The following is a 19,890-nucleotide window of genomic DNA, read 5'->3' as shown; positions in this document are numbered from 1 at the left end:
GAAAAAAACAATAGCAAACATTAAAACAGGTGATTGTGCACTTCATCCATTTCTTAATACTCTCTAGAATGAAACTTAAAAGCTGAGGAGAATAGATTTATGGATGTATATTACTGTCATTCCTAGGTATGACCAAAAAACCCAAACATTTGAATGTCATATGGGTATGAAAATTTGCTTAAAACTTTAAAACTGCCCAAGAGACAGTCTTTGAGTCAGTAAACTCTATTTAAAGGACATTACTCATGTTCATGCCTATGACTCGTACTAAACTATTTACCATCAGACTGCATAATGTTTGCCCAAGTAAAAGGTAGACTTTCCTTTTATTAATATGCTGCCTGTTCAGTGATGAAAGATAGCATTACACATTTCAAAAACTAAGTAGAGACAGGTTAGCATACATTTTAGAGATGTGGCCCAGGATATTCACTGTGGTTTTATTACCTTAAAAAGAAAGATATTTCCTCTCAGACACATCTCATCCTTGCCTGTAATTGTGGAACTCTGACTTTTAAGATTCCGGAGTGTCATGCCAGATCTTTCTTGTTTGCAGTGTCAGATACGGAGATCTCCTAGATCTGACAAGCCTGAGTAAGGGAAAGGAAACAACTTCTGAGAAGAGAATCAAAGCATGATTCAGTTCTGTGTTATCATCCCAATAGATTTCTTTTGAGTACAGGAAAAAAAATCTTCACATGATTCATTATAGAAATTATCTGTGCTTTTGTTAAATAATGTTATTGCTTCCACAGCTGAATTTGTCCTTTCTGTTTTCATCCATGTCCCTCCTATGATGAATTGCTGTCATATTCACTGTTGTGAAAGTAAAATATTGTCCATCAAAACGAGTTTCGCATCTTTTAAAAAGACCTTTATCCCTGTTTTAAATTTAGCCTAAACTACTTGTTCTCACTGCAGATGTTAACAGAGTAATATTTTTCAGGTATTTGTATCTCTTAAAAATGAAAATTATTTTTAAATGGAAAAGGTCTCTGACATAGAAGACTGTGTGACATTGAGATTTGTCTGCCTTTAGACTTATATTACTGATTTTACTGCTAATGTAACTGTTAATGTCACAGTGAATTCCTAAATTACTGCACTGTGTTATCTGTGCAAGGAAAATCTTCAGGCATTTGGCCAGATCTTCATTCCCCTTTGGATTGTACAGCTAAGGGTTTGGGATAAAGTAATGGAGAATGGATCAAAACTCTGGTAGGAGGCTTTTAGTTAGAAGTTTGCTTGTTCATTGATCAACCAGCTTCTGAAGCTTTCACTGTTTATACAAACTAAGCAATTTTTTTCTGTGCTTCCAACCCCACAACCTGCCCTTTTATTTGTCCTGTTTCTCTTGCTGTCACTTTCTCCTTAAAAAGCAGCCAGTGTCTCTAAAGTTGCATAAATTCTTGTTGGTAATGTACCCTGGATTGAAGAGACAGGACCTCTACCAAGAATCCCTGGCTTAACTATACTGAAGATAATTTTCCACTTTGTCTTCTATTTCATGCAATCGTATTATTTATAAGGTGGCAGGACAGCTTTGTCTTCCCTTCAGATGTCTGATGAACATCATATTATAGCACTGCAGAGTAGCTTGGAAAAATGAGAAGGAAATGCTGCGTTCAGCTAATACTGTGGGGGAAAAAGTACTGCAACTAAAAGTAAGTGGCTGAGCAAGAGGTGTGTCAGACCACTAGAATTAACAAAAGGATCCTTAACATTAAGAAGAGATTTTGTTGCCTGGCTTCAAATAGTCGAGGCTTGCTAGTGTATTTCCTCTAGAAGGCAGTAGTAACCCTGGTATTTATATGAGCAAAGATCTTTAGTTTCTCTTACATACTGTACTGAGGCGAAATGTGACAAGCCTGATGAAGATATTGTGACTTATTTGGGGCATTTAACTATGCCCTGTCTTGTTCCATGTTTTTGAAAACGTAGAAACAGTTCATGGAGTTCATAATACTTTTTTCCTTGCCTATTTGCAAAGAGCAAAAACCAGTTATACATACTGTCAGCAAAGTAAGTTTTGCTTTTTAGTGGGTGAGAGTTAATCAGCAAAATATTATGAAAGAAAGGGAATGTGCTTGCAGTTGAGAACAGTGCATCAGGAATTTAAGCTGTGATAAATTGATGAATATTTTTATGACATATGATTTTCAGCAGTGACTCAAATTCTCTAGAGACAGTGGGTTTTAAGCTGATGGATGTCTACCTTTTCTTTTGAAAGCACAATTTAAATCTTGGGTCCCTTGGAACTTTTTGAAAGCTCTTCTTTTGATGCCTTGATTTCTTCATTAGTAAAACTAAATCTGTGATTTGTTAGGAAGTTAATTCTAATTTTCTGTGAGGGGCTGCTTCTAGTAAGAGGTACTCTGAGACTGAGAAGTAACTGCTTTCTGCAAATGCACACAGAATTATTGCTGTATCATTCTTTAATCTCAGGAAATTGCATCCTGATGAAGTGAATGCAAACTGCCAAAGGTTCATCATTTTTGCTCATCTTGAACATAGCATAAAAATTCAGCTACCAAGTTTTGAAACTATGGGCTCTTAGGAGCAAGAATCTGGGAAATGCTTAAGCAGATTGGGCAAATTGCTACGTGGCATTTTACCCTTAAGACTCTAATTTGAGGCAGACCTCAACTACATTCTAACTGCACCTTCAATATCCTGATTCACGGTGCAAGTACTATGTGCTAGGAAAATCAATCCATGCATATAGAAACACACAGAGTGGTTTCCTGGACACCTTTAATATTTCTACTAAAATCTCATTTTACTGGAACAAAGATCCATGAAAACGACACGTTTTATTCAAAACAAGGCAATATTGGTATTGACAAAGCTGCTAAGCTAATGAAAACAATCAATTTTTTTTGTATGCCATTATGCTTTTATTGGATTTATTTTGGAGTAAACCAGTTGTTTTACTTAGTCAAGACCTGTGTTGTTCTCTGTTTAGTTGTAGTTTTACATATCTTGATACTTTCCTGCATATAGTCAGAAATGGAGTAAACTATTAATTAAAAGATCCAAAAAGTTATGAGTGAGACTTTGAAACACTGTAGCAGTAAGTGCCTCTCTGAAAAATAGTATAGTTCAGTCTGGTGGATGATTTCTACATGTAATGAGATGCACAGTGAAAATTGCATCCCTGGGAATGAACAGTCCTTCAGACATGCTTCAGATATGAAAAATAGTAATTGAGTTTGCAAAAACAGTATGGATATTGTAAAGGATATGCCAGTATTATTATCTAAGTGTTGCAGCTGGAGACACTTTGAAAACAAATTGTTTTTTGGCTTGGAAATTGTCCTGTAGTAGTTTTGTTTGGTTGGATGCAAAAGAGCTGAATTCCTCTTTACACTTAATAAGCTAGGTTATCCTGAATCCAGTTGATTCTTATTCATGTTATAAAATCAAATCCCAGTGCCCCAATTTGCATGTCTGCCACCACTGTTGTCCTTTTCTTTAAAAGTTTGCATATCTGTTTCCTGGAAAAGTGTATGAGAAAGCAGGAGAGCTCCTGGGAGTGGGGAACAATTCATCTTTGTAAGATTTGTGTTTAAATATATGATCCAGTTACTTTTGTGTGAAATCTGGTTAGGTCAATGGGGTACAATCCATTCCTAACTGGGAACAAAATGCTCTAAAAATAATTTATGAGAAATGGGAGATTTTAAGATCATTAAGAAGCAATAATGAAGTAAAGCTTCAATTCAGCAAAACATGTAGAGAAGTGTTTAAAATTAAGTAAGTGTTTCATGACATTGCTAGACACAGTTTTGTTTTAAAACAGTACTTTTAGAATGAAGAGCAGATCATGCCAGTATGACTCTCCACAGGCTTAATGTTAAATATATTCTGAGTTCCTGGGTTGGTCTTGGAGCTTATGCCTAATAAGCTGCCTTTGGTGGTGGTCCCTTCTTTAGAATGACAGCCGAGAGCCCTGGTCCTTCACTACCGTAGTGTTGAGACACGAAATCTGAACTGTGGATGGCTGAGCAGCTCTCAGATGAATATATGGATACTGTGCAAATGCAGAACTTTACAGAAGAGCCATGCAGTTGCACTTGAGCCTCTGGCCTTAGGGGCTTCTTTTCTGGGCCAGATTTTTACATCCAGAGATTTGACAAATGAAAAAAACAATTAAATAAAATAAATCAGCTACCATGTGCAATTCTAGTTCCAACCCTCTGACTTCAGTTCTGTGTCCATTTCAGCTTTCACAGGAAATCCAATATGCTGTGGTTGATCATATCCAGTCCCTGGTGAAGTCAGAAAAGAGTCGTCAGGTGATGTGTGAATCTGGATTGCTGAGCACCATCATAACTTCCTGTCAGGATGCCTTCCACAATGAGAGTCATCCGCTGCATCTGCCCCTCACTAGAGTGTTTGAGAAGCTTGCATCACAGGCTATTGAACCAGATGTGTTAAGGTATCGGATTGTATCTAATGGAACAATTTGCTTTAGTGCAATTTTTTGTGAAGTTTATATAATAATCAGATGCTTCACGTAGTGCTCTAATTCAGCAAGACTCAGCCTTTTGTTTCAAGTCTCAGTTAATACTACTTTCTCATTGATTGCAGGATATGTGCTTAAATGACTTACTGAAGATGGTGTGTCTATAGTGTTCTGCTGCATCATCTCTGCAGGGGTTGTAAAGCCATTTATGAATGAACTAATTAAGTAATTGCAAAACAACTTCATATGGAGAAGCTGTTTTCTGAAGAGTAAAAGTGACTTTCTCTTATCTCAGATCCACATCAATAATAGATGCAGAAATAAAAAGTGTAGTCTTGTTTCTCAGTCTTTAAAATTTGGTGTTCAATAAGAAAGTTGTTCTCCAGAGGGCTGAGCTGTATCTGCCTGGTTGCTGTGACTCCAAAGTGTCTGGCTTCATTGTTTTCCTTTTTTTAGTTGCTTTCTTAATTTTTTTTCTTTTCACGTTAGGCAATTCCTTCGGCTGGGAGGTTCTCCAATACTACCTTCCAGGCACAGCACAAACAAGACCAACGTCCTTTCAGCTAATGCAGGTAAGCACATAATGAATAGCCTGTTGCTGATACAGTGGCTGGGTTATAGATGTCTCCAAAATGACAGGAAACTTCCCTTGAGTAGGTTGCTCCAAGACAGGCACAGTGAAGGTGGAGTATGGCTGAAGTTCTGTACTGGCTATTGCCCAGGTTGGGTGGTACTTGACCAACACTGAGAGATCAAATTATGTAATATCTTAGCTCGAGCTAGATGCTGATTACAGACTCAGACTTTCCTAGATCAGACATGGAAGTGATCTATAAAAATACTAATGATATTCTACAAACCAAGGAGGCTGTCTCATGGTTTTGCAGCATGTTTTTCTTGTGATTTATATCTAGAAAGAGAATAAAGATGTAAATAAAAAGACACTGCTTTTTGTAGTCCCTAGGATATCCTAGTAGACTGCCTTGCTTATACAGGCTATTTTCCAGCCAAGTTCTCTGCTATAATGTATTTTGCAGGTGAAAGGCTACAGTAATAGCATTTGGCTCTTATACTGTTCTCATGCCCATGAGACACCTGATACAGCATAGTATGAATTTGGGTCTTATGTTCTTTGCAGTCATTCTTCAAAGCCTCTCCCACATGTTGCTTGCAACTGTTCTGTTACAGCAGAATTGAATGGTCTGTGTATAAAAAAAATGGAACCAATGGGTTGGGGACCTTTTTTATCAGCAGTGGATCTATCTGAAGATGTGTGGGGAGAAAATGCAGCTATCATTTCTGTAGAGCTCATCTCTCCTGCCAGCCTCGCATTTTGAAATTCCTTTAGTGCAATTTTTTTTGTATTTCTGCAGGATGCTGAGGATGTGTTATTTCAAGAGCATGTAGGGCTGTTCTTAGCAGTGATGAATAGAATATGGGCAACATCTGTGACTGGAAAAAGTGTTGCAGACGTTGATCTGGTTAGACACTCTATTGATCTTGTAGGTTCAGAAGAGGACACAATGGGCAATAAAACTGATCCTCAGACAGTTGTGCCTGTCAGCAACTCTCCTTGGGTGTCTAAGGGGTCTGCACTTGCACTCCAGACTGCAATGAGTCTCATCTCCATGACATCACCTCGAAACTTCCAGCTACACAGCACTGCTTTGGCTCCATCGTTTGTGGAGTTTGACATGTCCATGGAAGGCTATGGGTATCGTTGCTGTTGCTTTTTTCTTGAGCTGCTCTGTAGTCTCCAAGCCCTTACTCTGGACACAGTAACTATTCACATCTCTCTTTGTCCTAACCTATTTATGTGCCCTATTGCTGCATCCCTTGCAGCAATTTTGCCAGCCTGTTTTGTTATTGCTGATAGCCTGCTCTCTGCCTTGCTACCATGATTCTGCAGTATTAAGTGGCTGGTGAGTTTCAGGTATGATTTTACATTTTTGATGAATGGGTGCTTGCTTCTGTAGGTGTTTATACCTCCCTACCTTGGCCACTGTTATGGGACCCAGTGCAGACCAATCTGTCTCAGGAGGAATTGGCATGGGTAAGCACTGTGACTCAGCTGTAGCTTCCTGTAAGCACTCACTTTTCAACCCCACTGGAAGCATTCAACAGCTGTAAGAAACGGCAGCAAATAAGCTGTGTATTTCAAAATATTTCTCTGTGTCCCAGACCAGCTCTGAACTGTATAATTCAAGCTGCTCAGCAAAATGCAGTATCAGATGTAGCTTAATAGTGTGATAAATTAAGATTAACATTAGCAGTAAAAATTTAAGGCAGGCTGCTGAGAAAACAGTCTTAACAAATCAGAGCCACCAGATTTTTGGGTGATCTCCCATGGCAGCAATAGCACCTGTCATTTAATGGGGTTCTCCTAAACATCAGAATCCTCTGTTGGGTGAACAGTGAAATGGCTGTACCTTTTGCTTCCTGAATTTTTGCAAAATTTAAGAACTTGTTTCTGGCTCAGTGGTTCCTAATTGATGAACTCCATAGCATGGAGTTCTAGTAGTCATTTCTTATCAGTCAATTTTAGGTCATTTACACATATGCACAGACTCATATGTGCAGTCTCTGTGATATTGAATACAGGCAGTAAAATCTAATAGAACAGAAATTGAACCTCATAATCTAATGTCAGTTCTTGCATGGTTTGGACTACAAATGCAACAGAAAGCAGTTTGCTAGTGGCTGCACAAGGAATACAACTTCCTTGCTGCCTTTTTGTTTCCTGTCTACAGGCACCAGAATGTTCCCTCCCTCAAGTGGCCTGACACTCTCCTGCTGGTTTCTGATTAGCAAGTTTGGGTTGGTGCACAACAATCACCCAGTCCGTTTCCTTACGGTCGTGAGGCACGTGTCAAGAACGGAGCAAGAATTTGTTTGCTTTTCTGTAAGCTTCTTCCCACAGGACCTTTCTTTGGTCATTTCCACAGAAGAAGTGGAATTCCAGCCACTTGGTAAGGCTCTTTTCACTTAATCTGCAGTGCTGTGTCCTCTGATTATCTAGAGTTTTTCATTAACAAATTTCCTCTTCTTTGAGGTACTCAGGATATTAATGAGATTTACCTCTTCAGTTTTCCTCCTGCAGCCTGTTGTGATTGTAATTCTTGGCCATGTTTCGGTTTTAAGTTTGCTGTAGGTATTGTGAATTACTTTTTGGCCTGCAATATTCTATGGAAAACTTTTGAATGTCAGTTATATTGTTGTCTGCAGTTGTGGAGACTGGGCTTGAACCAGCTGGTCTTTGCCTGTTCTGTGTGATACTAGGCAGGTTTGGAGAGTAGGACTGAGGATTTGGGGTCTGATCTAGCTTCCTAATGAAACAACTCATTTCCTCTCCTCACTTTCAGAATGTTTTCTATCATATCAGCCTGTTAGTATTTTTCCATGTTGATATTTATTCCTTTTTCCTTATTGAGTAGAGTAGGTACATCAAATGTAAATGTGAATGAGTATTCCAGAGGGGGTTGAGAATGGAGTAGGAATAGTAGCTGGGATTTTTTTCATGCACAGCTGACTTTGTATGAGTGCTCTAATTGCTTAGATGTTAAAAGTTCCAGCTTGCTTCTTTTCATAAAAGCTACAAATTAATATACAGATTTTTATCATCTCATAAATTTACTAGGATTTTTCTTTCTGTGTCAGGTAACTCAGTGAATATCCTGAGGGATTCTCCTCTTAGAGAATATGTTGACTTTGTCCTAGTTCAGTCTAGTTTTGCAGCATTGAGACAACTAGCAGGTTGGGAGGATGGCACACTGTATGCTGGAGGGATCTTAGGTGTTGTGCAACTCTTAGGTCCTGATAATAGACCTTCAGGGAGCATTTTAAAGATGTTGAACATAATAGAATGAAATCATACTCTACCCACAGAGAGTCATGTTCTTTCTGTCACATTTGATAGTTGTGTACCAGAAGCAGGGGAAGGTGGGAGACTTTCTGTTCAATTATCCCTATTTTTGCTGTTACAGATATTATGGAACCTGAGGGTGAGGTCCTAAATCCCTCCCCATTTCCAGGGCAAGTCCAGTTTGGCTGTGGTAAACTGCTGGCCACTGGTCAGTGGCATCATCTCACAGTGACAGTTGCTAAAGAAGCAAAGAAGACCTGCATTGTGTCAGCTCATATAAATGGTCAGATGCTTGGCTGTGCAAAGGTAAAGACTCTCTGCATAGATCTCATGCCTGACATTTGCCTTGCATTGCTTTTCATTCTCATCTCACAAAGCGTCTGTAACTTTTCAGTATTAATCTGAGAAACTCAAAGCATGGTGATTTGCTTATATAACATGTACCACTGTGCTGAGCATCAGTGGGGTCAGAAATTCATACAAAACCGGGTATATTTGTGCTGCTTTTCAGAAATGTGTTTTCAGCTTATACTGCTGCTTTGAACTAGTACCCTCCTCCCGTCTCAGCGTGTAGATAACCAGGGCAATTTTGAGTGATGATACTCCTCTGAGAGCTGGCGTTACCTTCGTTGCAGGTAGCTCAGGGTTATGCTGAGCTACAACTGAAATTCAGTTGTACCCTTAGGCCAAAATTTTCTGAGTTCACTAGTGATTTTGAGGATCTATCAGTTTAAACTCAAGATTTGCAGAGGTTGGCAGCAATAAAATGTACATCACATTAAAGTGTGATCAAAGAACCCTAAACTGAAGATGCCTTGGATTTAGGCTAAAACCTGCAAAGGTGGTGAATTATGTAGGGACTCTCCTTTTTTTCTTTTGAAGAAAGGTCAGAGACAAATAAGCTTCTGTGACTGGCCAGCTCTTTGCAAGAATCCAAAGATGGGAGGAATTTCCTCAAGCATTTTACATGGTCATGTTTCAAGCCATCCTCTTCCTGTTACACCCATTGAACAATCAACTGATGAGTCAATGGCCTTTTTCCTGCTAGCACACTAAGCATTCAGGAACAGACAGATGTTCCTCTGAGTTAGTTATTCAGTGTGTGAGATTATATCATCTCATGAGTTAATCGCAAATGTTGGTGTACTGGTATTTCCCCTAAGGTGCCATTTCTTGTGATCCTGTTGCATAGCAGTCAGTTCTCAGGTTGCATGAAATATCACAAGAAAGCAATCCAAATGCACCTGAAGGGTTCATAATCTACAGGATAAATGAGAATAGCCCCTGGTTTATATTATCAATATCATCATGCTCCTCGTTTTGAAGCTAATCTCAAATTATTTCAGAGATCTGATTTTTGCATTTTCAGTGCTGGAGGCTGGCAGTGTTGAAAATGCAGCCTATTTCTATTGCAGCTGTGGTGGGTGTGGTGGTTTTTTGGGTTTGTTTCTGAATAGAATTCTTTTATTAATTGAAACTTGTAACCTTGGTCTCTTCCTTCTTGTTCCCATATTTCAATTGACTGTCAATGAATGCAAAGCTCACTTGTGTATATTACACTTCCCTTGTAAAAGCAACCTGTTTAATTCCAAACATTCTCTTTCTCATATTTGAGAAAAAATGGTATGTCTTCTAAGTGCCTTTTGGGACCTATATCCATTTCAAGAATGAAAATTTAATTTAATTTGCCTTCCTTCAAATGAGACTGAAAGTCATCAATAAAACTAGGCCTAAACATTGCAATTGATTAAAGAATTCATAGCAAATGCGTTTAACATACAGTGAAACAACTCATATAAATAAAAAAAGCTTTTGGTGAATAAAAAATTGTCCCAGTGCTGGGGTCTCTGACATGATGCAAGTCTTCATCTTTATATGTACAGTGAAGAAATGATTGTCTGAGAAATTAGAAATGCACAAAGGCTGTTAACAATACCAAAGGCTGGTTTTGGTTGGTAGAGCTGGGGGTGGTAGTTACTGTGTTGCATCCAGTCTAATATTTGTTCACTCAAGTGTTCACTCAAGTCCTAACTCTTAATATTGACCAGCCTTGTCCTCTACATATCATTAGCCAGAAATCAGTAAATTCTAGGAGTCACTCATGCTAACAGCAAATTGTTAAAGGCAGTACAATATAGTTTCTCTCTACCAAAAATTTCCGACTACTTACTATTAGAGCTGTCTGCATTTAAATAAAATAATACACACCATTTAGGAGGCCAAATCCTTGTTTTGATACTGAGAATGAATGGCCCTATTTCCTAAACAATGTTAGCTTCACTGAAGCTAACTGGTGCACTTGGACAATCTATACTCTTCAAAAGCTGTTTATTCTCTAGGTGCCAGTACAAGGTGCTATCTGTAACTTGTCTTTCCGTGTTGAAAGTCACAGTCTGAGTTATGAAGTTTAGAACAGGAAAAATAAGTCTGGGTCAAGATAGGGATTTTCTTTGCCAATACTTGAAATTATTTTGACTGTGTTTTTTGAACAAAAATTAAGCTTAAACATTCCAAAATGCTTATGTTTATGGTACTTCTCAAAGTCCAATTTCTAAGCAGTAGTTGATAATTATGTTGCACAGCTGACTGCGACTTCAATTAACAAAGAGGTGACAGGCAGTACCTTACAGGGACAGGATCCTAAGGCACCCTGAGTGTATTGGGGTCCTCTCAGTGAATTCTTTCCCTGTTGCAGATGCAGTATCTCCAGCCCTTACCAGGTAGCTGCATTTCCATGGAACCCTCTTCCTTTATTGATGTCTATGGGTACATAGCTACTCCTCGAATTTGGAAACAGAAGTCCTCCTTGACCTGGCGCCTGGGCCCTACATACTTGTTTGAAGAAGCCATTTCTGTGGAAACCATGGAGGTGATTATTAAACTTGGCCCGCAGTATTGTAGCAATTTCCAAGCAGTACAGCTTCAAGGTATGTGATCATTCTCATGTCCACCACTATTTGTTTTTCAGGGGAATGCTTTTTTTGTTCTTACAATCTGTTATTAGTGTTCCAACTGTGTCTAGAGTTCACTCTAAAAGCCTGGAAAACTGCATTACTGAGTGTTGTACAAGATTGTAGCAAGATGCACGAGGATCTTGTAACATACTGTGAATGGGGCAGAAAAAGAAGGGCAGGAATCCAGCAGCAGAAGGAGATGAAGAGTAAAGAGGGACATCCTGAGTTGCAAGATTGTGATTTCTATTTGAAAAAGTTAAAGCAGCAGCTTTAATTGAGACATTCTGCATTTACAGTGCTACAGAAAAAGACAAAAAAAGAAAAAAGAAAAAAAAAAACCCACAGCAGAAAAAGAGGTATCAAGTTTAATTGCAAATGCCTGCAGAATAGGAGAGAGCACAGGGGAGAGAGGGGTAGGGCAATAAGTTACATTCCACTTAATGAAGGGTCTTTTTAACTAAAGTATATTGTTAGCTTCAATTATTAAACAGGCAGACAAAACAGTTCAGTTATTGATTACTGTTTATTCAACAAGTAGTGCATTCACCTCTGTACTAGAGCTTGGGATGACATGGGATGACATGGGATGGTCATTTCTCATGTGAAAAGAGCAGAATAATCTTACCTGGTGATGCTCCGGCCTAAAACAAAGGGAAGGCTGTCCAAAAGTAGTCCTTCAAAATGCTGTCTATCTACACACAAAAAATCTGCAAGTCAAGCATGGGGAGGGGGTTGTTGAAAGATAAATCGTTTCGAAGTACAACTCTAAAATGAAAACATTACCAATAGAAGTCAGAGGGATTTGATTTTTGAAGCATTGAGTCTTTATGAAATCTGGGGTGCTTGTTCTCTGCACAGATGGACTTTTGTACTAATCATGGATTATGGCAATCTGATTCCAGAGATACCCTGATGCAGGGAAATCAGAGAGCAACATACAAGATGTGACATCATAATTGTGAAATGATCTCACTCTCTCTTCCCCCAGACTCCCTATTCCATCAAAAGACCTAAAGGAATTTGTCAAATGGAAATTTTGACTTAAAAAAAGCTTCAGCACAATGCCCCAAAATACTGTGTTTTGTTCCTTAAAATGGATTTATGACCTTGTTGCGAACACCAGTGTGAATTGTTGTGTCCTGTGTCCACTTCATTGCTTCTCACTAATCAGCATCAGTTCTGAAGAGGCTTAGCCATAAGACCATGTCCTGCTGGAAGGGAAATAGGTGACAATCTTGGGGCATTTGCTTATAGTTAATCTTCATGTGGAATATGAACTAATGCAAAGTTTCTTCAGACATTCATGGTCTGTCTTGTTTTAGGTGAGGACCAGTACAGTGATACTGCACCTCTGGTGGCAGAAGAGAAGATTTCTTTTGGAATCAATGCTGTGTGCTCAACCCTTACTACAGCTCAAGATATAAAGAGCTCCTACAATGAAGTGGATGGCCGGCTGATTGCCAAAGAGGTCACAAACTTCCCTTGTCTTAAACAAGTTTTCTCTTGTTTCTGAGCAGTTACCTAAAGCAAAATTTGTGACTTTGTCTTAGTTGTGTACATTCAGTGATTTTTTTTGAGCTTCTTTTTCCATTCCTTAACTTCATTCTACTCATGGGTTACTTTTCATCTGTGGAGTGGAACAGATTGGACAGTCTGAACACAATGTTAAAAGCATTTCTTGAAACAGGAACAGAAGCCGTAGTTTTTAGGTCTTATGATAATTTGTTTCACTCTATGTTTTCTTAATGCCTTCACAAGGACTTTTCACATGCTATTCTATCAGTCTTGCTAATGCCAGGTCTACTGACATGGGAGAGTAATGGGGTTCTGGGATATTGTAGGTGGGTAAATGTTTGTCCTAACAATCAACTTGTAACAAAAAAAAGATGACTTTCATAGGCTAAAAGTATAAAAATAATCTAAAGTGTTAGAGCATGCATTTGTTGCTTTTTGTCTCTCCAGTACTACCAAGATGAGAATGTCTTTTATCTGTTTTAGATTGGGATTAATTCTCGGGACAGTTCAACTCCAATATTCCTAGCAAAGAATATTGCTGGACACCTCTCGGGTTCCTTGCGGACTATTGGGTCAGTTGCTGTGGGCCAATATGGTAAATGCACTATATCTTAATGTTTAATACTTTTTAAGAGTGGAGCTTTTCTCTGTTGAATAACAGATTTAGTCCATGTAATTTCCTGATAGAATAACACTGCAATTTCCTAGGGGTAAGAATGTTCCAGTCCTCTCCAGCAGCTACCAGCCTGAACTTTATTGGAGGCCCTGCCATTCTCCTGGGTCTCATTGCTATGGCCCGTGATGACCACACCATGTATGCAGCTGTCAAAGTCCTGAACTCCATCCTGAACAGTAGCCCACTAAGTGAAAAACTGATGAGGCACATGCATGGATACCAGGTAGACACTCTTGTTCATTCACTCTGTTATAGTCCTTCCTGTGGAGAACTTTGTGCCGAAACCTATCGATGGCAATGAACCAAACATACCCTGGCTATAGGCACTTGTGATTGGAACTTCATAAGTTATAAGATCTTTGAGAGGGGGATATAGGATAGTGCTCTGTATCCCATGCATACAATCTGTGGGATCCTCTATAACAAATATCTGCTGATGGGAAGGTGAGGACGAATGCCTCTTGGCCAGACATGATCTAATAAACTAAATAAGCCAGTGCAGCAAATTTGTGACTGACCCACCCTTCACCTTTTACCTACACACTTGATCCCTCCCACAAAAGACCATTTTTCAGACAGGTTTTCTTCTTCTCCTTGGCTCATACAGCCTAAGATTCTTCTTTACAGACTGCCCAGTGTAGGGATGACAATGAATTTCTTTGACTCAGTCTTCACTGTGTATTAGGAACTGGGCTGGTATAAATAACTGCCGTCTGAATTTCATTGATTAGATCTGTCCCAAATTAGTCTTTCAAACATGAAATCTGTGGAAATTGAAGATTTTGGTTGTATGTAAACTATCTATGCATATAATATTCTATGGATCGAGGCTCAAGTATGAAGCTTCAGTTTAGTATCATTTACTTCATGCTGTGCAGGCTAAGCAGAGAACTCTTAGGGAACAGGGAAGACTCTTTAACACAGAAGGTTTCAAACAAGACTCTTAACATTAGGGCATCAGGATTGATTTATTATAAACTTTTCATTTTCCCAATTTGCAAATTGTTCATAAATTGGTCATGATTCATATGAATATATTTATCCTACTTAGATATTACTTGCCCAATCCTTTCTTGTAGGTGAATGCAGCCTTTACATTGGTGTATAAGCTGTTCCTTTTGACTTTGTGCTTCTTTGTGGCAGATCATCATATTGCAATGGAGTGCTTTTGCTTTTGTTTGGAGGTCTGAAGTTTTTCTTTGAAGTTTTTTTTTTAACAGCAAACTAATAAACGTGTCTTGATATGTATTTTCTAATTAATGTCTATTGCTCCCAACCTGTTCAAAATGTAGTGGCTTTCTGAATGTTGTCCTCATAGTATTAGGAAATCATTAGATAATCAAAGGCAGGCTCACTTGAGAAACTGGTAATGTTTCACAAATGTCTTTCATTTGGAGAGGTGAACATTAATATTTTTTAAGTTAACACCATTTGCAAGCAACTAAGAACACATCCATGAAGAATAGCATCAAAAACCTACATTGGTTATTTACAATTATATTTGTATGTTCCTTTTTGTAAATTCCATTCAACATAACATGGTGTGTATTTTGCTTCTGTTCAATGCCACAGAACTCCTTCAAAAACTTACCCTTTTACTTACTGCACGAAATTTCATGTGTGGACTGAAATCTTCACTTTCTTCATTATGCTTATGCAAAATGTATCCATGTATGAGTAATACAGCTGAGCAAACTGTGTGTTTGCCTTGAATTAAAAAATAACGTTATATTAGTTTATAAATACAGGTTTATATTCGCAGATACTTATTCAGTCTTCCTTTTTCAGTTGCTGACCTATCTGTTGAAAAGGAAGACAAAGCTGTTAAACAATAGGATTTTACAGTTAATGTTCTCCCTAGTGGGCACAGCTGAGCTTGGCTTTGAGTCTTCGGTCATCAAAAATTATAGTGCATTCCAGTATGTTCTCTGCAACTTTGAGGTAAAACTGTTGATGTTGCTTTGTGGGTTTGACTGTTTTAAAGATGGCTTTATAGTATGATGGTTTGGTTTGTTCATAGCACCTCCTGCATCCAATATTTGGGATGGGGTTGAGTGTTGGGGTTTTCCACACTGTGGCTCACCTGGGGAGATGGCAGCTTCCCAGGTCTGAAGGAACACTCCCAGAGGGCCTGCTCCTCAGGGCTATCTCTGGAGCAACAACTCCCCACACTAGGGAGTTCCCCGTGCCTACAGGTTGTGTTGCAGAAACACTGAGATTTATGATGTTATCCTCCCTGAACTACTTTTAATTGTTTCCCTGCCACAGGTACTGTCCTCACAGCTCAACAGAGCAGTAAAACCTTTGCTTTCCTTTGTCTTTCAGCTTTGGATGAAAGCACCAGAAAATCTTGACCTTGTTCTTCTTTCCCATCTTGTGGAGATCTTGCAGTCTTCCAGGTATACAAACTAGTGTTTGAATCAGAAACCTGTGTGACAAACTCAGTCTGTAACCTGAAGCTGGAACTGTGAGATGCCTATGAAGGGTCCAATCCTAGTCAGAATCAGTGGACTCTGGGAGTGAATAATATCTGTATTTCTCTTTCAAGCCTGAAGTTAGTGATTTGACCAGCCCCTGATATGACTTTGGGGCCAGACTGGGCAAAGATACCTGGTGACCTGGTTCACGTGGAACTACTGCTGTACAATGAAAGTTTAAATTTCTGCTGGGGAGGGGAAAATTAATGTTTGAATTGAGTGTGAAATAATTTTTAAAAATATGTAATTAAAGTTGTGTTTAAAACCAAAACATAACCCAAGAAGACTTTTTATAACAGTATGCTTTTTTAATCATCTGGACTAGAGTTAAATGTATCCAAAGAGATACAGCATGGCAGAGGGGCTGAGTAAAGCTAGATTCCTGCTTTTTGGCAGCAGAGAGCTCTATGCAGAGCTGTCTGGTGTCCCTTGCTGAGTTTTACAGGAATAGCATTTATTACCACCAACTCACTGCTTGCAAATTCAATAACACTTTCTTTGAACTCATTGAAATGCAGCAGTTACTGGGGGAGAGGGCAGAGGAGAAGGTAGAACACACAAAGTAGTCTTCTGATCTCCATCACTGACACATGTTCAATTTATCTGGCAGTGTTTGAAATGTTGTCAAGGCAACATTAGAAGCCAAAGGTGCAAAATATCAATGCAACCTGAGAATCCTTTTAGCTGACACTCAGCAAATTTGGTTCTCACCAGTAAAAACTTTTACAGTCCCTGTGCTTTTTTACAGAGATGGACGTCAGAATGTTGCAGTTGCCTACCAGGTGCAAATGGTGCCCAAGCTTGTTTTCCTTTTCAATGATCCTGAAATAAGTAATTCCAAGATCACTGTGGCCTGCACTATTCTCTCCCATCTGTTGCAAGGATACTTTAATACACGGGATGTTCTCAGGTAACCTTGAAGTCTATAGCTTTTCCTCAGATTGCAGATTAGTTATAGTCCTTCTGGTACTGGAGAGAGCTTGATAGTAGATCTTTCCTCACGTAGGAACTCCAGATTTCTATGGAGTTTGGTAGAACTCCAGATCTTTGGCAACTGTAGGATCTCCACTGATGAAAAACTTTTTCATGCCTTCATTCAGTCCAACCTTATATTTGTGTGAAAGTGGGTTGGGTGATGACCCTTACAATGGTGGCACAAACAGTTCTGCAGGTTTGACTGGAACTACTCAAAGTCTGTACTTAATATTTGGTTTCATTAAAGCCTTTCCCCCAAAGTATCACTATAGTATTAGACTTGGCCCCAATGAACTACCTACCTAATCCTGTTGGTTTGGTTTATATCCCAGCAACAATCCTTTTTGTTCTTGAATTTCTATCAGTTTTGCTTATCAGGATTTCACAAAGCAATGAATTTAAATCCTAGTTTGTTCTTCACAGAATGTAAGTTCTTCACTGCTTCATTTTATATTCCCAGTCTAATTGTATCAGCCTGTAGCTGATGAATTGAGGAGGGTCCATATAGTGCTGTCTACAGCCACCTAACTCCAGGGAAATGCACTGCACAGATGGCAGCTCTGTTCCTAAAGCTCTGTTTTTAATAAAATGTAGAAACAGAGTTGCATGTCAAACCTGTGGTCTCTGCAATAAGCCTTTAGCTCTGTTGAAGGATATGAGCATCTCAAATAATTAACTGTGGAGTAAGCTAGTATGTGAACTTACTGCTTGCCAGCTCTTTTGCGGATGTATGTTCCTGGATGTATGTTACCTGCATGTATGTTCCTACCCTGGGCTTGTATGAGTTAGCAGATTCTTTTTTCATACAAGTGAAAGTCGTGGACTTAGTATACCAAATTTGCCACATTGTTAGGAGTGTGAATGAGCATTTTTCTTAAAATACCATAATTTGTTATTCTGTGGTAATTTGATTGGTTGTCAGGCCCATGAGTGCTGAGTGGACAGAGACAATCCCTACCCTCCTAGCTCCAGGACAGCAGAGACTATAACAGGTTCTCAGCAGCACTGAGCCCTGAGAAGGATGCTGGAATTTCTGCTGGTCCCAGACTTTTGACAGATCTAATTGGAATTGCTGTGTGGACCATTCCTGTAGAAGAACTGGTGTTCTGACCTCTTAAGAAATGCCCTTCTTGTGGGCAGGAGGAGATCATGCACTTTCACTAATATCACATTAATTTTTTTATCCTTGGAATCAGGTAATGTGTTAAAGAAAACTACAGGTGAAAAGAGGTTGCCAGTCCTCCTCCCCGAGTACCTGCTAAGGTTTCTTTGCTCTCCTCTATTTGCTTGGAAACCAAGTGATGATAACAGTGACACCTGAATGCCACAGGCAGTTCAGAATCTTTTGTATGAACAGAGTGCTTAACTCAGTATTGCTTTCCTCATGATGAAAGACCTTTAAAATAGATATAGAAAATTTTTCCATTTTTGTTTCCATGTTGGATTTGTAGGTAGATGACCCTTTAATTTGCTTCCTAGTTTATGAACTTTTCATTCCTATTTCTGCAACAACTAGAATTTCCAATAGTTGTTAACAGTCATCATTAATGAATATTGAGATTTGCATGTAATCTCCAAGTAATTAAATTAATGTCTTTTTGCTGACCAAAACTGCTTTCCTCTTTCTCTGCAAGGATTGGATTGTTCCTTGTTTATACCTTGAAACCTTCTTCTGTGGATGAAAATCAGCTTTTCCTGGATAGTGTGGCTGAGATGCCCAGTGAAGGTAGGGAGCTACCTTACCTAGCTTGTGTTGTCATAGATGCTACAGAACTTCCCTGCTTCCCCAGGGCCTAATGAACCATAAATGCAATACAGTGCTTCTGCCTCCTGTGGCAGGAAGAGCCACAATTCAAGTGACTTCATATGGAAAGGGACAGGCTGCACTGAGGTGACCCTTTTGCCCTCATCTCTGCTAACAGGCCAGCAGTACTTTGGCAGCATTGTCCAGAGCCTACATAATGTTGGATTTCAGATATACACAGAGAGGAAGGACATTAAATTGAAATTGCCCCTGAACTAACCTGTGGGACTGTTATAAGGAATAAAATTTCTTGGATTTTCTGTGAACACTTTGCTACACTTACAGTTGTAGGAAATAATTGTAGCTCTGCGCCTTTTAAAGTTTCTGTGTATTTATGTCAGGGTCATGTGGGAGAACATCCAGTCAGTTGGCTTTTCCATTGTGATATTTCAGTTAAGGCTACATTGGTTATTGCACCTCTAAATCAGAGATCATATTAAGAAGATGCTGATAACTGTAGTTTTTATATCTAGACATCACAGTAGGCAACACAAGTCAGACTGCCTGTTTACATTTCCCTCTCTAGTTAACCTGAGATTGCTTCCTATTGAACATGTAGTCTGAATGAGTTTTAAATAACTTTAAAGAGAGGACTTTGACAATGTAAGCACTGGTTGTTTCTGATGTTAGCAGGAACTCTTATGTCTAAGATTTGATGTCTGCATCTTTTTACTCTACAAAAAACCTGATATAAGTGTTTCTACTGGGTTAACTTGGTGCAAACAAAGTTGTTCATCACAGCAATGGAACATGTGTTTTGTCTCTTCATTACTCTTTATTACTTTCTGATATCTGTAGCCTTAAGCCAAACATCTGGAAAGACAATCTGGCTTCGAAACCAGTTACTGAAGATGCTGTTAGATGTAATGCACTCAGACAAACTTCATCTGTCCTCCGAGTAAGTAGAATGGGAAGGTATAGGCAAGTGTCTCTATCTTCTGAATTTTTCTTCTTGCTGGTGCTTGACCAGGACTAAACATAATGAAAATACTTGAATCTCAACAAAATAGTAAGTAGGAGCAGACTGGATTCAGAGCTACTTTTTGGTCAGTGATTTATCTGGCATTCACCTGTGTGGTTTGATCATATCTGATATCTTTATCCATTTTGGAAAAAGTTTTACATTTTCAGAAAATATTATGAAGGAGGAACTTAGATA

General features: G+C 38.9%; 1 protein-coding gene across 1 annotated transcript in view; it reads left to right on the top strand.

Annotated features, from left to right (window-relative positions):
* Positions 1-19,633, top strand: part of LOC120322485 (WD repeat- and FYVE domain-containing protein 4-like) — a 43,658-nt gene extending 24,025 nt beyond the window's left edge. The window contains exons 14-28 of the mRNA XM_039377886.1: positions 4,227-4,441; positions 4,958-5,040; positions 5,975-6,182; positions 6,445-6,521; positions 7,219-7,437; positions 8,452-8,636; positions 11,026-11,257; positions 12,607-12,752; positions 13,283-13,394; positions 13,508-13,698; positions 15,264-15,416; positions 15,801-15,874; positions 16,701-16,862; positions 18,562-18,653; positions 19,530-19,633. Coding sequence (XP_039233820.1) covers positions 4,227-4,441; positions 4,958-5,040; positions 5,975-6,182; positions 6,445-6,521; positions 7,219-7,437; positions 8,452-8,636; positions 11,026-11,257; positions 12,607-12,752; positions 13,283-13,394; positions 13,508-13,698; positions 15,264-15,416; positions 15,801-15,874; positions 16,701-16,862; positions 18,562-18,653; positions 19,530-19,633 — 2,253 coding nt within the window. The remainder of the gene's footprint in view (positions 1-4,226; positions 4,442-4,957; positions 5,041-5,974; positions 6,183-6,444; positions 6,522-7,218; positions 7,438-8,451; positions 8,637-11,025; positions 11,258-12,606; positions 12,753-13,282; positions 13,395-13,507; positions 13,699-15,263; positions 15,417-15,800; positions 15,875-16,700; positions 16,863-18,561; positions 18,654-19,529) is intronic.
* Positions 19,634-19,890: the final 257 nt, after the last annotated feature.

Source organism: Pipra filicauda, unplaced genomic scaffold, assembly GCF_003945595.2.
Source record: "Pipra filicauda isolate LSUMZ 115617 unplaced genomic scaffold, ASM394559v2 scaffold96_size2947999_pilon, whole genome shotgun sequence".
Taxonomy (NCBI): Eukaryota; Metazoa; Chordata; class Aves; order Passeriformes; family Pipridae; genus Pipra; species Pipra filicauda.
Note: the sequence above shows the minus strand (reverse complement) of the source record. Positions and strands in the feature narration are given on the sequence as shown.